The sequence below is a fragment of the Neurospora tetraspora genome (genome assembly GCF_033439725.1).
Source record: "Neurospora tetraspora strain CBS 560.94 chromosome Unknown B0H65scaffold_8, whole genome shotgun sequence".
NCBI classification, from domain to species: domain Eukaryota; kingdom Fungi; phylum Ascomycota; class Sordariomycetes; order Sordariales; family Sordariaceae; genus Neurospora; species Neurospora tetraspora.
The window spans coordinates 2,927,306-2,946,194 of NW_026944390.1; the positions used below are offsets into that span (position 1 = coordinate 2,927,306).

General features: G+C 55.1%; 7 protein-coding genes across 7 annotated transcripts; 3 read left to right on the forward strand and 4 right to left on the reverse strand.

Annotated features, from left to right (window-relative positions):
• Window positions 1-15: 15 nt before the first annotated feature.
• Window positions 16-2,483, forward strand: B0H65DRAFT_327551 (amino acid permease-domain-containing protein). The gene is made up of 3 exons (XM_062823487.1): window positions 16-151; window positions 222-705; window positions 760-2,483. The coding sequence occupies exons 2-3, from the start codon at window positions 495-497 to the stop codon at window positions 2,256-2,258; spliced, it is 1,710 nt and encodes a 569-aa protein (XP_062678038.1). The 5' UTR covers window positions 16-151; window positions 222-494; the 3' UTR covers window positions 2,259-2,483.
• Window positions 2,484-2,538: 55 nt separating this feature from the next.
• B0H65DRAFT_502782 (uncharacterized protein) lies at window positions 2,539-5,108 on the reverse strand. Its single transcript, XM_062827862.1, has 5 exons — window positions 4,711-5,108; window positions 3,853-4,562; window positions 3,401-3,511; window positions 2,876-3,286; window positions 2,539-2,817 (listed from the first exon to the last, which is right to left on the reverse strand). Exons 1-5 carry the CDS (start codon window positions 4,878-4,880, stop codon window positions 2,720-2,722), a joined length of 1,500 nt encoding a protein of 499 aa, XP_062678039.1. The 5' UTR covers window positions 4,881-5,108; the 3' UTR covers window positions 2,539-2,719.
• A 640-nt stretch (window positions 5,109-5,748) lies between these two features.
• B0H65DRAFT_512391 (ABC-2 type transporter-domain-containing protein) lies at window positions 5,749-11,577 on the forward strand (the record flags this gene model as incomplete). Its single annotated transcript, XM_062828569.1, is given in 6 exon segments — window positions 5,749-7,202; window positions 7,267-8,558; window positions 8,611-10,089; window positions 10,879-11,160; window positions 11,176-11,399; window positions 11,506-11,577. 6 exon segments carry the CDS (start codon window positions 5,749-5,751, stop codon window positions 11,575-11,577), a joined length of 4,803 nt encoding a protein of 1,600 aa, XP_062678040.1.
• Window positions 11,578-11,880: 303 nt separating this feature from the next.
• On the reverse strand, window positions 11,881-12,874 carry B0H65DRAFT_479513 (uncharacterized protein). The gene has a single exon (XM_062827531.1). It carries the CDS (start codon window positions 12,719-12,721, stop codon window positions 11,999-12,001), a length of 723 nt encoding a protein of 240 aa, XP_062678041.1. The 5' UTR covers window positions 12,722-12,874; the 3' UTR covers window positions 11,881-11,998.
• A 769-nt stretch (window positions 12,875-13,643) lies between these two features.
• B0H65DRAFT_553048 (uncharacterized protein) lies at window positions 13,644-14,015 on the reverse strand (the record flags this gene model as incomplete). The annotated part of the gene is made up of 1 exon (XM_062829938.1): window positions 13,644-14,015. One exon carries the CDS (start codon window positions 14,013-14,015, stop codon window positions 13,644-13,646), a length of 372 nt encoding a protein of 123 aa, XP_062678042.1.
• A 568-nt stretch (window positions 14,016-14,583) lies between these two features.
• B0H65DRAFT_327756 (phosphotransferase enzyme family-domain-containing protein) lies at window positions 14,584-16,713 on the reverse strand. The gene has a single exon (XM_062823488.1). The coding sequence runs from the start codon at window positions 16,572-16,574 to the stop codon at window positions 14,724-14,726; it is 1,851 nt and encodes a 616-aa protein (XP_062678043.1). The 5' UTR covers window positions 16,575-16,713; the 3' UTR covers window positions 14,584-14,723.
• Window positions 16,714-17,525: 812 nt separating this feature from the next.
• On the forward strand, window positions 17,526-18,767 carry B0H65DRAFT_512395 (Alpha/Beta hydrolase protein; the record flags this gene model as incomplete). Its single annotated transcript, XM_062828570.1, has 3 exons — window positions 17,526-18,096; window positions 18,135-18,353; window positions 18,406-18,767. 3 exons carry the CDS (start codon window positions 17,526-17,528, stop codon window positions 18,765-18,767), a joined length of 1,152 nt encoding a protein of 383 aa, XP_062678044.1.
• Between the last annotated feature and the right edge of the window lie 122 nt (window positions 18,768-18,889).

Here is an 18,889-nt window from a genome sequence, read left to right on the forward strand (position 1 = left end):
ACCCGCCGATCCTGATAACACTCTTCTCGGGCTCCACCCGGTTAGAACCGGTATCACGCTTCCACTTTGCCCAGTCCCGTCTTGCCTCTCCAGAGTCACATCTCCGACACAGCTGAGGCAAGACAGCCAGTGGAAAATGCTATACAACTGAGTCAATACCTACCCCAGACTCCTCTCACAATATTCTTTTTTGCTGATCTCATACCTTCTCGCCCATTCAGACTCGCGCACTAGAAGCCCTCCCCGCCCGTTCCTCGATTCCACTTCTCCTGCACAATCTCTGCGCCGGCCGAAACCTTAAAGACGCAGTTGGTAGAAGGGTCGCGTGGTCCTCGCCGTCTCTTCGTCAGACCAAAGCTTTCCCTCTCGTCCGATCTTTGGCTCCATCCTTGTTCGACCGAACACGAGGGAGAGAAGCGCAAAGACCACAACCGCCCCGCCCGACAACCTTCGAACAAAAGCGATTTGAGACATATATACACACATAAAGAAACATGGCGGCGCGAGCAAGTACGCCGCCGGCGCCAGCGAGTCCCTCCTCCGGCTCCTCCGCTGCCGGAACGCCACCCGGAAGCGCAACCAAGAATGAGTTTACCAAGGAACAGTTCGCCGTCGATGACGATGCGCCGTCCTTCGCCGAGCAGAACGCCGGCCCCGAGCTGAAGCGCAGGCTCAAGTCTCGCCATTTGCAAATGATTGCCATTGGTAGGTGACCCGGGATGCAATTTCTTGAGGAGAAAAAACTGACTGATAGCACAGGTGGTACGATTGGTACTGGTCTCTTCATCGGTTCCGGCAGCGCCCTCGCCAAGTCGGGCCCCGGTGGTATCCTCATCGCCTACTGCTTTATCGCCTCCATCGTTTACAGCATCATGATGTCCCTCGGCGAAATGGCCACCTACATCCCCGTTACCGGCGGTTTCACCACCTACGCGGCTCGCTTCGTTGACAGGTCTCTCGGTTTCTCCATGTCGTGGATCTACTGGTTCTCTTGGGCCATCACCTTTGCGCTCGAGCTGGTCGCTACTGGTCTGATCATTCAATACTGGAACGACTCTCTGTCCATCGGCATTTTCATCGCCATCTTCTGGGTCGTCATCTTCATCATCAACATGTTCCCCGTTTCCTGGTACGGCGAGGCCGAATTTTGGATGTCCTCCATCAAGGTCATTACCGTCATCGGCTTCCTGATCTTCGGCATCTGCATCAACGCCGGCGCCGGTCAGCTGGGCTACATTGGCTTCAAGTACTGGCACGAACCGGGTGCTTTTGCTCCCTACATTGTTGACCCTAGCCGCCCTGTCGCCAAGTGGGTTGGTTTCTGGTCCGTCATGATCCAGGCCGGTTTCTCCTTCCAGGGCACCGAGCTTGTCGGCATCGCTGCTGGCGAGACCGAAGATCCGCGCCGCAACGTCCCCCGTGCGATCCGCATGACCTTCTACCGTATCTTCCTCTTCTTCATCATGACCGTCTTCTTCATCGGCATCCTCATCCCCTACGATAACAAGGACCTGAACAACAGCGGCTACACCGCGGCTGCCTCTCCCTTTGTCATTGCTGCCCAGCTCGCCGGTGTCAAGGTCCTACCCGACATCATTAACGCTGTTTTGCTTACTGTCGTCCTCTCTGCCGCCAACTCCAACGTCTACTCGGGCTCTCGCATCCTCGTCTCCCTCGCCAACGACGGCATGGCCCCCAAGTGGTTCAAGCTCACCACCAAACAAGGCGTCCCCTGGGTTGCCGTCATTTTCACCTCCGTGTTCGGTTTCCTCGGCTTCCTCAACCTCTCTGAAAACGGCAGCCAGGCCTTCAACTGGCTTCTCAACATTTCGGGCGTCGCGGGCTTCATCGCCTGGTCCGGCATTCTCATCGCCCACCTCCGCTTTATGAAGGGTCTTGAGGCGCAGAACATCCCCCGCGCCAAGCTGCCTTATACCGCCGCTCTCGCCCCTTACTACGCCTACTACGCCCTGTTCTTCTGCGTCTTGATCACCCTGACTCAAGGCTTCACCGCGTTCATGCCCTGGAGCACCGAAGGTTTTTTCGTGGCGTACATCTCGCTAATCCTCTTCGCTGTCATGTACCTGGGCCACAAGCTCTTCACACTCATTGTCCACGGCGCCGCGGCGTGTAAGCCGGTCGCTGCGAAGGATATGGATCTTACTACTGGATCTTTGGATCTGGATGTGGAGATTATCGATGAGGTCGAGGAGCCTACGAGTATCTGGAAGAAGATTGGAACGGGTATCATGGGTTAAGGGGAAGAGGGTTGTGGATGTAAGGATTGATGTACGTTACGGATCACGAACGATGGATGAGGAGTGGATGGGATATGAAAAGGGAATGATGGAACGGGCATATACACTATGTCTTGTAGTTTCTTTTTACACAAGCGTTTTACGTTGGATTTTCGTTTTTGGATGGATGTATACCTAGCTAATTGCTCAAAAAGAAGGCGGCGGTGTTATAGATTGATACCCCGGTGCAGCTCAACGCTGTTTAGACAAAAATTAATTTACTGCATGATTCAAAAGGCTTATTGACATATAACAGGCACCTCATCCATGTCTGGATAGCATGGTGCCTCGGTTCACTTGAAACAAGAACCGCATGAAGTCGAACCACGGCGTCGTTTCTCACAATCCCTTATATATGCGACTGCGTTTCGCACCAACCTGCATTACTTGCTAGTTGTGTCCGTGGCTCCATGCCCAACCGTTTACTGCACCTTCCTCCTCTCCGTCTCCTCCATAGCCTCATCAGCAACCTTGATCCTCCCCAGGATCCTCCTGGCCATGTCAACAGCCATAATGCTGGCTGTTTTTGTCACTTGTCAGCATCTTTACGATCCTCAGGAATGAAAGGGGCCACTTACGAACCAAAAACCACGGCCCAAAGAACTGCAAGATCATCGTCCTCCTCACCTCCTCACTATAAACCGCCGGATCCCAATACCCCACATCATAGATACACACCAACGTAGTCAAGGCCGTCTCCAGGGCGTACACCAAGAATAGCAGCTCATCCCGTCCCGTGGTGCCCTTTCTTTTCACAGCGAGCTTGAAGAATCCGTAGAGCCCCACGGGTAAAGTGAAGCCGAATTCGAGATACAAAAACAAGCCGATCCAGGAGTCGTGGGAGCCGGGGACGGAGGTGGCAGGAGACCATTGTACTATGGGGTCGTTGTATTGGGCGATGTAGTCTTGGCGGACGAGGTGGAAGATGTGCAGCGGGGCGGAGGGGGAGGAGTACCACGAGGAAGGGTAGAAGTGGAGGGCGTCGATGACTGGGATGGGGTTAGTGACATGGACGAGAGGGAAGCATATGGGAGAGAAGAGAGATTCGGAGGTTTAGCAGGTGTGTTGTCTGTGTCTCGGGCAGCTGAGGGGCCGGGACGTACAAAGAATGATGGGGATCGACAGCGCGAACCACGCCAGCCAGACGTAGTTCAGGCGGGATTCGTTGTAGACAGCCATGTTGTTTGTTGATCGATAACCAAACGTTGTCAGGTCTTGACGAATGGATGGTGGTGGTTGTCAAGTGGGAGAAGCAAGATTGTTGACCCCAGATTTCCCAAAAAAGCTGACAGTGATGCCCAATCGGTTGGCGTAAACGGCCAAGCTACCCCTGACCCCTGCAGTTTTATCACCGAAGGGCATTTGCAATCCACACCGAGGTGTGCGCCAGCAGACCAGCCCAGACTCTTCAGCAGGACGTACAACTTCGACGTCGGGCAGCGGACTGCTTCTCTCCAGGCCAGTCAAACGCAAGAACCAAGAAACATTACATTATCGTATCGACATCTACCACATCAATCCGCCCTCTTCCCAGGCTGATATCCCCAACCATTACCCACGCCCATCCCATACCCCAAAGGCGTCGCGCCTCCCAAGCTCCTCCCCTTCAGTCTCTGCGGCAATACGCTTCCAAAGAACCAAACACTGCTCACACACACGCCCGCTCCAAACGACACCAGCGCGTAGAACACGGTGCTAGCGTAGATATGTCCTCCCATGCCCTGCCACTCCACCTTTCCTTCCACTCTCGGCAGCTCAGGCGTCGGGAACCATCTGACCGAGAACTGCAGCGGTAGGGGATCCCCAATCACCAGTCTCCTCGTAGAACTTCCCTCCATGTGCGTCAGGGGAGACGTAGAGTACGCCGTAGCGCTATCCAACACCCCTGAATCCTTCTTGTGCAAATGATGTTTCGGCGTGGAATGCAATAGCACGTTCATGTGCGTCGAGATGTGCATATGGGACAATTGCAGCGTCCCGGCGAGCGCAAACACGAGGGGGATGTATTCGGTGACATGTGGCTTCTCGCCTACGATCTCGACTTGTGGAGGAGGATGCGCTGGCAGGCGGCAGGCTAGGGGAGCGTCGGAGTGGATGTAGAATTCGAGCAGGTGGAAGAAGGGGTCGTCAATCATGGGGATGGTGCAGTTCTGCTCGGTCTCGATGCCGTAGTTGAATTCGAGGGGGGCTTTGGTTTCTTCGCACATGGGGAAGGGGATCCATTGGATTTCGTGGGCGGGGGTTTCAATGTGTTCGCCGGTTTCTCTGTGGGATTCGGAAATGGTTAGCAGAAGTTCTGGTAAAGGATAAAGGGGTTGCGAGGGAAGCCCGTGGGTAGGAGGGATGCGATGGAACGGAGAGAGATGGAAAAAAACCCATGTTAGGGATAACCGGAAAGGGGCGTAGAGCTTACGAGCTGCGGTTCATGCATTCAACGCGAATGGGAGCGCCATAGTGGTAGGACGGCAACTCATGAGGAGCTATCTCGGCTGCGAGGATATTGGTTACTAGAGAGGTGGCGATGGCGGCGAGTGAGACAAGCCATTGACGGCGCGACCGCGAATTGGGGGTCGAGAACAACATTGTGGGGGAATCGAATTACAGTTATACACTAGAAGGGATCATAGTATGGTGCGCCAGGCAATTGTTAGATGGCAAAAAGATTGGAAGCCGGTGTGGGCGACCCTGCGCTCCGGTCTGTCCGTGAATCGTGATGATCGCGGCGGGTTGGATGCTTTCTTCCGGTGTTGCAGCCAGGAGTTGGACCTCAAGGTGCCATGCACGCCTGGGCAATCGAACTTCTGGCATATGCATATAGGAAGAAGCTAGTACTGACGGTAAACACATAGAGGTAGGCTCGCTCTGCCCGATAAGGCTGATAGGACCGACAGCGATAAGATAAGAATGTCTCCGAGGCACAGCACCACCAGTTCGTTCGATTTTCCAAACCAACGGCGTCATGTTCCATTCCATTCAGTTCCTTTCATGCTTCCACAATTGTTCTGTCAATGACACACTTTCTGGACTGTTCCGCATGTCGTCTTCAGGTCACCACATTTTCTCGTTACTTCTCGTTATCTCGTTATCCCACTTGTCGGAATCATCCCGACGGTGTTTGCTCCGCCAGTGGGAAGCATGTGAAAGCTGAAAGTCGCCCAAAGCCAGGCCAGTGTCCGCTATTGTCTCACCCAATTTCCTTCGGGACGCGAGCTGGATGGGGCACGGCGAACATGAACCCTGTTGGTCATGGAAGAGCCTGACAAGCGTCGGGTTGATGCCGACAGATGATGATGCCAGGGCCGTCAGCTACAAGTGTATTTGACCTCAGTTTCTCTCGTCAGTTGTTGTCGTTGTGGGATTCCATGGTGTTTTGTTTATATATCCTTCAGTGATACTGCAATGTCCACATTCTCACGATAATTGACCAATCCGAAGCTTCAGCAGCAGCACAATGGCCGAGCCAAGTGCCCCAGCACCCCGGGACGCCGCCTCACATCCTGAAAAAGAGGTCCTTTCGAGTACCACAGCATCTTCCGACATCGACATCCAGAGTGCCGCCACGGCTCATGACCAGACTGGCTTGCACTCGTTCATGGAAGGGGCCGATACCGAAGAGCTCCAAAAGATTGCAACCACCCTGTCTCGCCATCGATCAGTCACCCATCCCGCAGCCCACCATCACCTGGACCCCGTCCTCGACCCTGAAAGCGACCGTTTCGACTTGTCCAAGTGGGTAAAGGACTTCATCACCCATCTTCAGCCCGAGGACCACGCCAAAGATGCCCACCCGAGCGTATCCTTCAGCAACCTCAGCGTCTTTGGTACCGGCTCCGAGCTTCAGTTGCAGGCCTCCGTCAGCGATGTGTTCATGTCACTCTTCCGTCCTGGCGAGATCTTTTCGTTCGGCAAGACCAAGCCCAAGCAGATCCTCCACGACTTCAATGGTCTTCTCAAGAGTGGTGAACTCCTCGTCGTCCTTGGCCGCCCGGGATCCGGATGCAGTACTTTCCTGAAGAGCATCTGCGGAGAGCTTCACGGTCTTCATCTCGACGACAAGGCTTCCATCCACTACAACGGCATTCCCCAGCACCAAATGGTCAAGGAGTTCAAGGGCGAGCTCGTCTACAACCAGGAGGTCGACAAGCACTTTCCCCATCTCACCGTCGGCCAAACCCTCGAGTTCGCAGCAACCGTCCGCACCCCTGCCACCCGCATTGAGAACATGTCCAGGGCCGAGTACTGTCGCTACATGGCCAAGGTCGTCATGGCCATCTTTGGCCTCAGCCACACCTACCACACCAAGGTCGGTGATGACTTCATCCGGGGCGTCAGTGGTGGTGAACGCAAGCGTGTCAGTATCGCTGAGATGTTCCTCGCGGGAAGTCCTATCTGTGCCTGGGACAACAGCACCCGCGGTCTTGACTCGTCCAGCGCTCTCAAGTTCGTTCAAGCCCTGCGCATGTCCTCCAACATGGGCAACCACGCCCACGCTGTCGCCATTTACCAAGCCAGTCAAGCCATCTACGACGAATTCGACAAGGCCACCGTGTTGTACGAAGGTCGGCAGATCTACTTTGGTCCGGCGTCCATGGCCAAGTCCTTCTTTGAGCGGCAAGGCTGGTACTGCCCACCTCGTCAGACCACCGGTGACTTCTTGACGGCCGTCACCAACCCTCACGAAAGACAGCCCCGTCAAGGCATGGAGCTCAAGGTCCCTCGTACCGCTGAAGAGTTTGAGCGTTACTGGCGAGAGTCTCCCGAGTACAAGGCCTTGCAGGAAGAGATCGAGCACTATGAGGAAGAGTTCCGTGGCGAGCGCAAGACTGAAGCCATTGCCCAGCTTCGTGAGCAAAAGGAACGTCGACAGGCCAAGCACGTCAGGCCCAAGTCACCTTATACCATCTCGTACGCCTCCCTTTCCTCGAATTCCTTCCCTATCTTTTGTCCTCTGCTAACCACATCTTCACAGCATTGCCATGCAAATCAAAGCATGTACCGTCCGCGCCTACCAACGAATCTGGGGCGACCGCACCGCTACCTTTACCATGATGTTTGCCAACCTCGTCCTCGCTCTGATCATCGGATCCATCTTCTATGGAAACCCCGACGCTACCGCCGGTTTCGCTGGCAAGGGCTCTGTCCTTTTCATGGCCATCCTGCTCAATGCCCTGACCGCCATCACCGAGATCAACTCTTTATACGCTCAACGTCCCATGGTGGAAAAGCACGCCTCCTTCGCCTTCTATCACCCCGCTTGCGAAGCCGCTGCCGGAATCGTTGCAGACATCCCCATCAAGTTTGCGACTGCCACCATCTTCAACATCCTGGTCTACTTCCTTGCTGGTCTCCGCCGCGAACCCGGTCAATTCTTCCTGTACTTCATTGTCTCCTACCTGTCGACCTTTATCATGAGCGCCTTTTTCCGGACCATCGCCGCCAGTACGAGAACCGTATCTCAAGCCCTTGCTTTAGCTGGCGTGCTGGTCCTCGCTCTGATCATCTACACGGGCTACATTGTCCCTGTGCCGGAGATGAAACCCTGGTTTGGCTGGATTCGGTGGATCAACCCCATCTACTACGGCTTCGAGATCCTCATTGCCAACGAGTTCCACGGGAGGGAGTTTACTTGCTCGAGTATCGTCCCGCCCTATCCGAATCGCATCGGGGATTCCTGGATCTGTGCTAGTACCGGTGCTGTGGCTGGTCGGGCGACTGTCTCGGGTGACATGTACATGAAGGTCACCTACGGATACACCTACGCGCACGTCTGGCGCAACTTTGGCATCCTCTGGGCTTTCCTGGCCGGCTTCCTGTTTATCTACTTGCTGGCCACGGAACTCAACTCATCCAACACCAGCACCGCCGAGGCTTTGGTCTTCCGGAGGGGCCACGTCCCCGCCCGCTTGCAGCAGAAGGCCAAGGACGCTGAGAAGTCTGGTGATGGTGGCCTGCTGCAGCAGGAGGCGCCGCTAGATCCCAAGAGTCTGGTCGATCCCCAAACGGATATCTTCACCTGGAAGGACGTGGTGTATGACATTGACTACCAAGGCGGCCAGAGACGGTTGTTGGATCATGTTAATGGATGGGTCAAGCCTGGTACCTTGACGGCGCTGATGGGCGCTAGTGGTGCGGGAAAGACAACGCTTTTGAACGTGCTGGCTCAACGGACAACGATGGGCGTGGTGACAGGTGATATGTTGGTTAACGGGACGCCATTTGGAGCGGATTTCCAGAGACAGACTGGTTATGTGCAGCAGCAGGGTAGGCCGCCCCCCTTGATCCCAAATGCTTTGAACCATGCTAACGGCAATAGACCTCCACCTTGAGACGGCAACTGTCAGGGAAAGTCTTCGCTTCAGTGCCATGCTCCGCCGTCCCAAGACCGTCAGCAAGCAGGAAAAGTACGATTACGTGGAAAAGGTTATCAAGATGCTCGGCATGGCAGACTACGCTGATGCCGTCGTCGGTGTGCCCGGCGAAGGTCTCAACGTTGAACAGCGCAAGTTGCTCACCATTGGCGTTGAGCTCGTTGCCAAACCCAAGCTCCTTCTCTTCCTCGATGAGCCCACCTCTGGATTGGATTCCCAATCTGCCTGGACGATCTGCGTCTTCCTCCGCAAGCTCGCCAACGCCGGTCAAGCCATCCTCTGCACCATCCACCAACCGAACGCCATCCTTTTTCAGCAATTCGACCGTCTCCTGTTCCTCGCCCCCGGTGGCAAGACCGTCTACTTTGGCCAGATCGGACAAAACTCCAAGACCCTCCTCGAATACTTTGAATCCAACGGTGCCCGCCCCTGCGGTGACCAAGAGAACCCAGCCGAGTACATGCTTGAGATTGTGGCGGATGGTACCAACAACAAGGGGAAAAACTGGCCGTCGGTCTGGAAGGCTAGCTCGGAGTATCAAGAAGTCCTGACTGAACTCGACAACATCCACTCGTCCACTGCCGGCACACCGTCCGCACAAACCACGGATCCAGGTTACGTCGCCTCCGAATTCGCCATGCCCTTCACGTCTCAGCTCTGGGTCGTAACCGAACGCATCTTCCAACAATACTGGCGCATGCCGGGCTACATCATCGCCAAGTTCTTGTTGGGTGTCATGTCTGGCCTCTTCGTCGGCTTCACCTTCTTCAAGCCCCACAGCACGCAAGCCGGCATGCGTAACGTCGTCTTCTCCGTGTTCATGATCACCACCCTCTTCACCACCCTGGTACAACAGATTCAGCCTCTTTTCGTCACCCAGCGTTCTCTCTATGAAGGGCGCGAACGTCCCTCCAAGACTTATTCCTGGAAGGCGTTCCTCTTTGCCAACATGTTTGTCGAGATGCCCTACCAAGTTTTATGCGGCGTCCTGACCTACGCATGCTTCTACTACCCCGTGGTTGGCGTGCAGGATTCGGACCGTCAGGGTTTGGTGCTGTTGTACATGATCCAGCTCTTTGTATACTCCTCCGCCTTTGCGCACATGACCATTGCCGTCCTTCCCGACGCCCAGGCTGCTTCCGGTATCGTCATCTTGTTGACGATGATGTCCACCATATTCTCCGGCGTCTTGCAAACCCGCATCGCTCTTCCAGGATTCTGGACATTTATGTACCGTGTATCGCCGTTTACCTACTGGATTGGGGGTATTGTCAGCACCATGCTGCACAACCGCTCCGTCACTTGTTCTGCCGAGGAGACTCTGACGTTCAACCCACCGCAGGGTATGTCGTGCGCGCAGTATCTTGGGCCGATGATGCAGCAGGCGGAAGGAGTGCTTCAGAACCCCAATGCGACTGAGTCGTGTAGGTACTGTGCTTTTAGCGTGGCGGATCAGTATTTGGTGGGGGTGGACATCTTTTGGAATGAGAGATGGAGGAATTGGGGATTGGTTTGGGCGTATATCGTTTTCGATATTGTGGTGGCGGTGGTGTTGTATTATGTGTTTAGGGTGAGGGGTGTTGGAAGGAAGTGAGCGGTGATCGGTTGGGTGGAGGTTGGATAAAGAACGTGAAAGAAGGAAAGATGGAAGAAACACTGTCAGGAGCAGGCAAGGCTTCTGTTAATGTGGTAATAGTAATGTCTGCTTGATACCAACAGATTTGGATTATATGATAGATGATAGATGGGAGCGTAGAATACAAGATACCTTGACCAAGTTCATCCAGGGAAACCAGATTGGGCGAAGGTGCCCGGATCTTGTGCATTGCCCCAACCTCGAGATTTTCCTCTTGATGACTCTGTCCGAACGAATAGAGCGGCTTGATGCGGCACTGACTCACATCCAATGACCCCTTCTTGCGGTGATGGGATGAAAACCGATTCGACCATTCGGATTCGGGACGGTAGCACCCGCTGCAATCCCCCTCCGCGATCGGCTCTCCGCATTCGACCTCTGACTACTAATGACTCTTCCTCATCCTCACCATCCTCACCTCAACCATCAAGTCAAAACCCAACAATCCGCAACACCAACGTCAACACAAATCGACCTTGACTGTCCCCGATCGAGTGGAATCCTCCAAGGCCAGCAACATCTCACGCCCGAGCTTACTTCCACCTCACGAATCAAGATCCGACCTGATCCTCAACAGCCAAAATGGGCAAATTCCACACCTCCCTCCCCCCCTCTCTGCTCCCCTGGATCCTCTCCCAACCCGTCTTCTTCGTCTCCACCGCCCCCCTTTCTCCCCAAGGCCACATCAACGTCTCCCCCAAAGGCACCTTTCCCAACATCAACTCCTTAGGCTACATCCCTTCTCCCGAGGGGTCAACCAAGCCAGCCCAATTCTGGTACCTAGACCTCTCCGGTTCCGGCTCGGAAACGATTTCCCACCTTTACGAACCGGGAAATGGGCGGATTACGGTCATGTTCTGTGAGTTCGGCAAAGCGGCGCCTAGGATTGTGAGATTGTTTGGACGGGGGAAGGTGTTGGAGAATGGGACGAAGGAGTTTGAAGAGTGGACGAAGAAGGAAGGAGTCGAAGTGATTCCCGGTGCCAGAAGCGTGGTGGTGGTGAAGTTGGAGCTGGTGGGCGATAGTTGTGGGTTTGCGGTGCCGGTTATGGAGTTTAGGGAGAGGAGGGAGGTGTTGAATGATCATTTTCGGAAGAGGGTGGAGAGGTTTGAGGCGGGGAAGAGTGCGGAGAATATGGAGAGGTAGGTTTTATGGTCATGGTCAACTTGGTTGTTGGGGGATGTCTGGTACTAACGGGATACAGATACTGGGCGTACAAGAACGCTTGGAGCTTGGATGGATTACCGGGCATGGAGGTGGCGAGGAAGACGGGTGAGAAGGAGGGGATTGCACCGATTGAGAAGATGGTTGGGCCGATGGCGAGTAACTTGCTGTATACTCGAAGGAAGTGGTACAGTTCCTCGGGTATTTGGGCGGTGATATTGCAAGTTCTCTTGACGGCAATCGTGGTTCTGGCAGGGGAGAGACTGTTGGGATTCAGATGATGAAGTCCGTACAGCTGTTTCTCCTCTTGTCTCGATGTCAAGGGCTTTTCTCATTTCCATGGTTTAGCGAGCAGCGGTTCTGTCATTCATCTCATGGATTATATTCTAACGCTCATGAAAAGGTCTTTCTCCATGTCGTCCCTCATGCTTTTCTTCTGGCTGTTGTCACACCCCCTTCTTCTGTCCCAGGAGGCTTGTCTTCCCCAGACCAACATGAACCATCAGACCCCAAAGCCCCCCTTCCCATGACATTTACCAAGGCACCTGAGCCCCCGAATAGTTAAAGAACTTCCCATTATCCTCCTCCTTGAGCCCCTGCAACACCTTCAACTGCCCGCCAATACTCTCCTCCGGGCTCAGCATCGCTTCCTTACCACCCATATCCGTCTTCACCCACCCCGGACACATCATGATGACCACCGCGCCCTTCAACCCCGCCTTCCTCAAATCCGCCGCCAGATGGGCACTCAACATGTTCAATGCCGCCTTGCTAATCGAGTAACTGGTGTCCCGTCTTTCCTCGCGGCCCACAGTGGTCTGAATGCTTCCCAGCGTAGAACTCATGTTCTGCACCCTCACGTTCTCGCTGAGCACGCCCTGCTGGAGCAAGAACTCCACCAGCTTCGCGGGACCGAGAACGTTGGTCTTGATGGTCTCCAGCAAATCATCGGGGGCTAGCTGAAGCGACGAGTTCTGGTTGGAGAGGTTGACGCCGGCGTTGTTGATGACGTAGTCGATCTTGGTGTCTCCGAGAGTGGAGCGGGCGGTCTTGGCGAAGTCCCGGATGGAGGCGAGGGACGAGGTGTCGCATTCGAGAATGTGGGTGTTGTCGTTGGCGAGGGATTTGAGGTCCGAATGGTCCTTGGACAGGTCGCGGACGAGGGCGAGGATGGTGTTGTCTGGGGACTGGGTGAGCTGGCGGATGAACTCGAGGCCGATGCCGCGGTTGGAGCCGGTGATGACGTAGGTGGGCATTTTGTTGGGTGTTTTGGATGGTGGAAGAGTTTAAGGTTGTAATTAGCAAAAGAGGTCGGGAAGTCAAACCGGGAGAAACAGAGGCTCGGACCTTCTTATACCTCAAAGCCCAGTGCCCGTGGTTTATAAGCAACCTCAAGGACCCACGACCGGAGATCGGCAAGACGGGCCGGATCTACGGAGGGGGCGGGGGCCCGATCACCATGCCCGCGGGGGCCCGGGGGTAGACTACGTGGAGAATTAGGGCCCACCCGGATGATCGCTCTGTTCACCCCTGGTTTGTTCGTTAGCGCGGGACTTCACTACGCACTCTGCGCAACTCAACCACTACTTCCCCAAAATTCATGCACAAAATTGGTGTCAACCCGATGCTTCTTGAGGGCGTCATATAGTCTCTCCAATTTTTCGCTTTGAATGTGATTTTCCCGTTATTTTTCTGTATACTTTTGCAGACCCCTGTTGCAAGAACTGCGCTAACAACCAAACCAGCATTGAACTGTATGACCCTCGTGATACTTGGCTGAATAATGCTTGTGTTGGAATCTAGAATGATCCGTGGTTGGATTTCTATGTTCGAGTTGTGTTATGTACAGAGAAAAGTGATTAAAGAGTGTACTTGTTCCCCCACGCGCCTCAATGTGTTTTCCAGTGCCAGTGCCGGTGCCCCATTCACCCCTTCGCCGTCCCCGAACTCCTTCCCAACCCCGGCCCCTACTCCTGCCCGACTCCCACTCCCACTCCCACTCCCCAACTCCTTCCCCGTATCCCCATCTCACCATCCTATTCCTTCCTCTCCCGGGCACCCCTTCCACTCCTGGCACTGCACTGTTTCACTCTCAACTCCCAGCTCAAGTCTGTTGCCATGGTATTAGCCAATATCCTTACTCTGTGCTCTCCCAGGCAAACTCACCAAATCAATGACTTAGAACTTCCAGGGGCAGGTAGCCTTGTAGGCCTTGATGCCACCCTCGGGGCTCCAGCAGCCACCGGTGCCGCTGACGATACCCTCGCCGGAGCAGTCGTAGGTGGAGTAAACGGTGAGCTGGCACCTGGGATCGAAGAACTCGACGTCGATGGACGCGTGGACCGCGCCGCCGTAGAAGGTGCGGCAGTGGTTGCTCTCGGTGCCCGCGGGGAACTCGATGGCGGGGAACTTGATCTTATCCATGGGGCACTGGCGGTCGACGGCGAAGTTGACCTTGCCCATCACCTCGGTGTACTGGTTGATGGTGGGGGCGGCGGTGACGGAGGTGACGGCCGCGGCGAGGAGAGAGATGGTGGTGAGGAACTGCATTTTGGCGGTGGTTGTTTGGTAAAGGAGTGTGGTGAAGTTGGTTTTGCTTGGTTGAGTTGGTTGGTTGTTGTTGTTTGTTGTGATGATGAGGAGGAAAGATGGACAGAGAAGAGGAAGGATGGACGTTCTTATAGATCTTTGTGATCATCAAGATTGACAGATTCTCGATGCATCTTGTCTGTGTACCCCTTAACCACCACTCACATCTCGTATCTCAACGGGCCATTCCGCTTACACTGTCGATCGTCGTTGAGGCTCAAAACGATTGTGCCTATTTTTGCCCCTGGGAATGTTCGGGAGGATCTGGTGATATGACGTGTGGGGTTGATGCTTGTTTCGCTTGGCTAGTGATAGGCATGCGCTAGAATCGCTAGAATCGCTAGAAGGTCAAGCGAACAACTGGCTTCAATGCACTGACCATGTGCCGCTATGATGGATATAGCTTCTCGGAGTATCTTGTGGTGGTGCAATTACCTCCTTTGCACACCGCGTACACCGCCAGCTAAAAACGGTGAAGTCGGCAAAAGGGGGGCGAAAAGGGGTGTCAACAAGCGCCAAGACAGCAACCATGGATGCAAATTGGCAATCCCGTAGGAGGAGAGATCGGCAAACGAGGAATGATATGAATGCTATGAACGCTCGCTAAAATGGGAGGATGTTATAATAAGAACGCTTCAAGCGAATAACTGATGTCTGGTATCTCAAAAGTCAATAGATCTTGGTGATGGAAAACCGTGGCCGCTGACTTTCCGACCCGCGCTTCGGGCTCAATGTCGCTGTTGTCTTTATTGTTGTCTTCCCCAGCGTCGTCCTGGTGTCAGTCCACGCTGTCCCCGTACCGACGCCTGCCCCCGAAGCTGTCGACGCATTCGAATCCTTTCTCCCCGCCACACCCCCTCTCAACACATCGCCCAACCTGACAAACTCCTTGCCTTCTATCGCATCCACCCATTGTTCAATTCTCTTGAGATAGAAGCCCTGCGCGCACTTGGCTACCGCGCCCAAAAAGTCAACCTTGAGCGCTACCTCTTCGACTTCGCCATCCCACCCGTGACCCATCAACTGGCTCATCCTGGCGCTGTACACCCTCCTCAGCTGCGTCTGCTCGTATTCCATTAGATGTATCCAATACAGCTCCGTCTTTCCCTCGTTGTCCGGGACATCCTCTACTCCGTCGCCATCCTGTCCTTCCGAGGCCTGCTCGTCACTGAACACGTCGGCATACCGGCTCCGGTGCGGCTCCTCTTCGCGCTCAACACCGCCTCGCAAAAACTCGGGGAATTGTGTGGATACCCACCGCGGCATGGTTGACACGCACTCCCAGTCCACGACACCCGTGATCCGCCCGTTGTCGTCGACCAGGATGTTATCGAGCGATAGGGAGTCGCCGTGCCAAAGGACCGTACGCTCTGGTGGGTGCACAAGCTGTGGGAAGAGTTTGTGCAAGAGGCGGGTTAACTTGCGGGCAACACGAGTAACTCCTTCTGCTGACTCCCTTTTCTCGCGGTCTGTATCATCGCCCAGAAGTGGTTGAGCAAGAGTAGCGCTGTGCTCCTTTAAGATGACGTTCAAATATGACCGAAGCCAGTCGTGGCTTGATTGGAACGGCCCTCTCGACACCGGATAATGCCAACGCTCGCCCGTAAAGAACACCGGGGAGACCATGGGCCCCGGTTCCGGCATCATCAGGTCCACATAGTCGCTCTCTCCCCTGGAAGTAGCTCCCAGCGTGCCTATTCCCCTGAACCCGGATTCCGTCATATTTCCGCACCGCGACAGCTGCGCTTGAAACTCGGCCATTCTTCCAACCAACCTCTCCTTCTGCCGCATGTTCATCTTCCTCCACCTCAAGTGTGCCGGCTTGCCTTCCAACAACTCCATCAATATCCACTCGAACCCAATCTCGTTATCACTCGTATCGTCGTACGCCACCACGACGGGAACGGGAATGTCGGTCTTGCGCCGCACGAGCTGGAGCGTGGCAACCTCGCCTCGGGCCTTGTTGTGCGGGTCGACGGGGAGAATGACGCGCATGAGGTAGCGGCCGTGGACTGGGGAGTGGATGTGGTAGAGCTTGTTGTAGGTGCCGGAGGAGTGAAAGGTAACGACGCATTGGGAGGGGGACGTTATCCCGAGGTGCCGGCGCACGACTTGGGCGATGGCGTCGATGTCGGGTTGCCGGGCCCAGCGGGGTTCGATGTCGAGGCCGGCGGAATCCCAAAAGAGACCGGAGCGGCTTGTGTCTCGGATTGACGTGGTGGTGGCGGCGGCGGCTGTCGGTGGGTTCATCTTGGATTCTCGTGTGTTTGAAGTTGTGGACGTCGAGACACTGGAGACGACGGACGACTTTGCGCTCCCTGTCCGCAGGGTTATGAATTGCGGCTGCACCATCTGTGGCGGCATCCTGCCGAACTGATACCAGCCGTACCCGTAGTCGGCATCGGTGTATGTGGTGGTCGCGGTGCAGGTGTAGGTTCGGGCCTCACATCCTGAATGATGTTTTGTCGACGAGGACGGCAGAGCAAGACGACGAACTTGGTAGCGCATTCGCCCAGCCATGGCGCGGGGTATCTCGGAGCCTAAAATTCAGGAGGGTGGACGGGCGCTTTCGGGGGACAATGCAGCGAATGGCGATGGGTCACTGCAGAATCAGCGTGGGATTGGCGTATAAGAGGAGGAAGCTGATTGGTGGATTGGCGTTACTCTGCAGGTGAGGCCGTCGCCGTTGAAACTGGACTTCAACTCTGAATTGCCATGATCGTGATGATGTCCTTCAAGATCGTAGACTCATGAGAAAGACAATCGTCTTCATATATCGCTTTTCCAGATACCAAGCTTCACCCTGACTCGGGAATGAAGGGGCTGGGGAAAATCCTTGGGCAGATCAATTGGCACATGAGGCGTGGAGCATGTCCATCATTCGGCGCTCTCTCCGTCACCAAATGGGGCCTTGTCGATAGCTTCCTGCAAGTCAAGGACCTGCCAGCCTGCCACGTTGAGAACAGTGAGCGATAAAGAGGGCAGTCAGGCCACTGGAGGTCTATAATGGGAAGTATTGACGGCATCGCAATGGGATAGGCAGAGAGACATCCAATGACAACATGGTCCATCAGGAATGTAAACAAGAAAGTAAACAAAGTTGTCGTCGATGTGTAAGACAACCATCCCATGTCGTCAAGTCGAGTCGTGGAATCTAGGTTCGGCCCGCAACGGCTGGGATGGGGGACCGAGACATGCGATGAATGTCTCACAACCTCCATTATTCCGGATGAACAGGAAGAGAACTTCATCTTGTCGACCTTCAATGACGTCAATCAATCACTGCGGAACGGGCTGTTAGCACGGGCGCATATGCAGCGCACTCTACAGCGGGGACCCTCTGTAAGTGCCCCTCCCAGGCCCCGCACGGGGAACAGCTCCGAGCACCTCTACGGCTGAATCTCTTCCCCTCTTGTGCAACTCGTCAACAAACCAACAACACTCGCAACTCCAACCATCGGACATCACAACATGTCCAATCATTTCGTTTTCAACTCGCCACCAGGCCCTCAATCACCCCGATCTCCCATGGCCTCTACATTCCACACCAACACCCAAACACTCCCCTCCATCGGCCCGCGTATCCCCACCGTCGGCCCCCGTGCCCGCGACCTCCACTACTCCATCCGCGACTTCCTCTCCGCCCACCCACTCCTCGAGCTCGGTGGCCAAGAACACTTCACCGTCGAGCGACGCCGCCATCAAGAGGTATTTGGCATCCACGCCCTACCCAAGGACAGGATCCATCCGATTGACGACGTCGAGTTTACCGCCATCCGGGGGCCCCATGGGACGATCCCCATTCGCGTTCTCTACCCGAGTTCGGGGAAGGACAACAGAAACAAGGGAAGGGCTGGGGCGTTAATATACTTTCATGGAGGCGGGTACACAGTTGGCTCAGTGGATGAGTTTGAGAATGGACTGCGCTTGGTCGCGGAGGAGTCAGGGTGCCAGGTCTACGCGGTGGAGTACAGACTGGCGCCGGAGTTCAAGTACCCGGTGCAATTGGATGAGTATTCGGCGGTGATCGACTGGGTGCAGGGTGAGGGAGGGAGGACGAGGGAGTGCATCCGGATAAAGTTTTGGGAGGAGGGGATTCAGCGGGCGGGAACATGACGGCGGCCATTTGTTTGAGGAGGATGGATGAAGGGCGAAAGCCGTTGGCTGGGCAGGTGTTGCTGTATCCGGAGGCGAGGCTGCCCTTTGATACGCCCGCGGCAACGGAGATCAATTCCAGTCTATACCTCGAATGCAACGGCATCTTTGGCTTTGCGAGTAACTACCTGCCGCGGTCTGAAGGTAAGCCGTCAGTCTCTTCTTCTGCCACCCATCTAACACATTGTGCTGCCAGACATCTCCCCTCACGACCGTTACATCTCCCCCGGTATGCAATCCGTCGAAGACCTCCGTGGTCAACCACCCGCTGCCGTGTTCACCTCCGGCTACGACCCCCTACGAGACGTCGGCTGCGAATACGCAAACAAGCTGTCACAGGCTGGAGTACAGACTCGCTGGCGTCACTACGACAACCTCACACATGGCTGGCTTCAGATGACGGCGTGGTCGGAAGCGGCAGAGCAGGCTGTCAAGGATGTTGCGCAGGAGGTCAAGAGGCTAGTTTTTGCGGCCAGTAATACACACACACCCAGGACGCCCCAGGGCCAGAGTCAGACATGGAACAGTGGTGATATCAAGTTTGCGGGTTCGAGATGATGGGACTGGGGAGCGTGCCATTCTATGCTTCCAGATCTTCTTGTTCCACCTCTCCGTTTTGCTTCACATGATAACGCTATCGCCCTGTATCTAGAGGCATCATCAGCGTAGCATTGGACCTG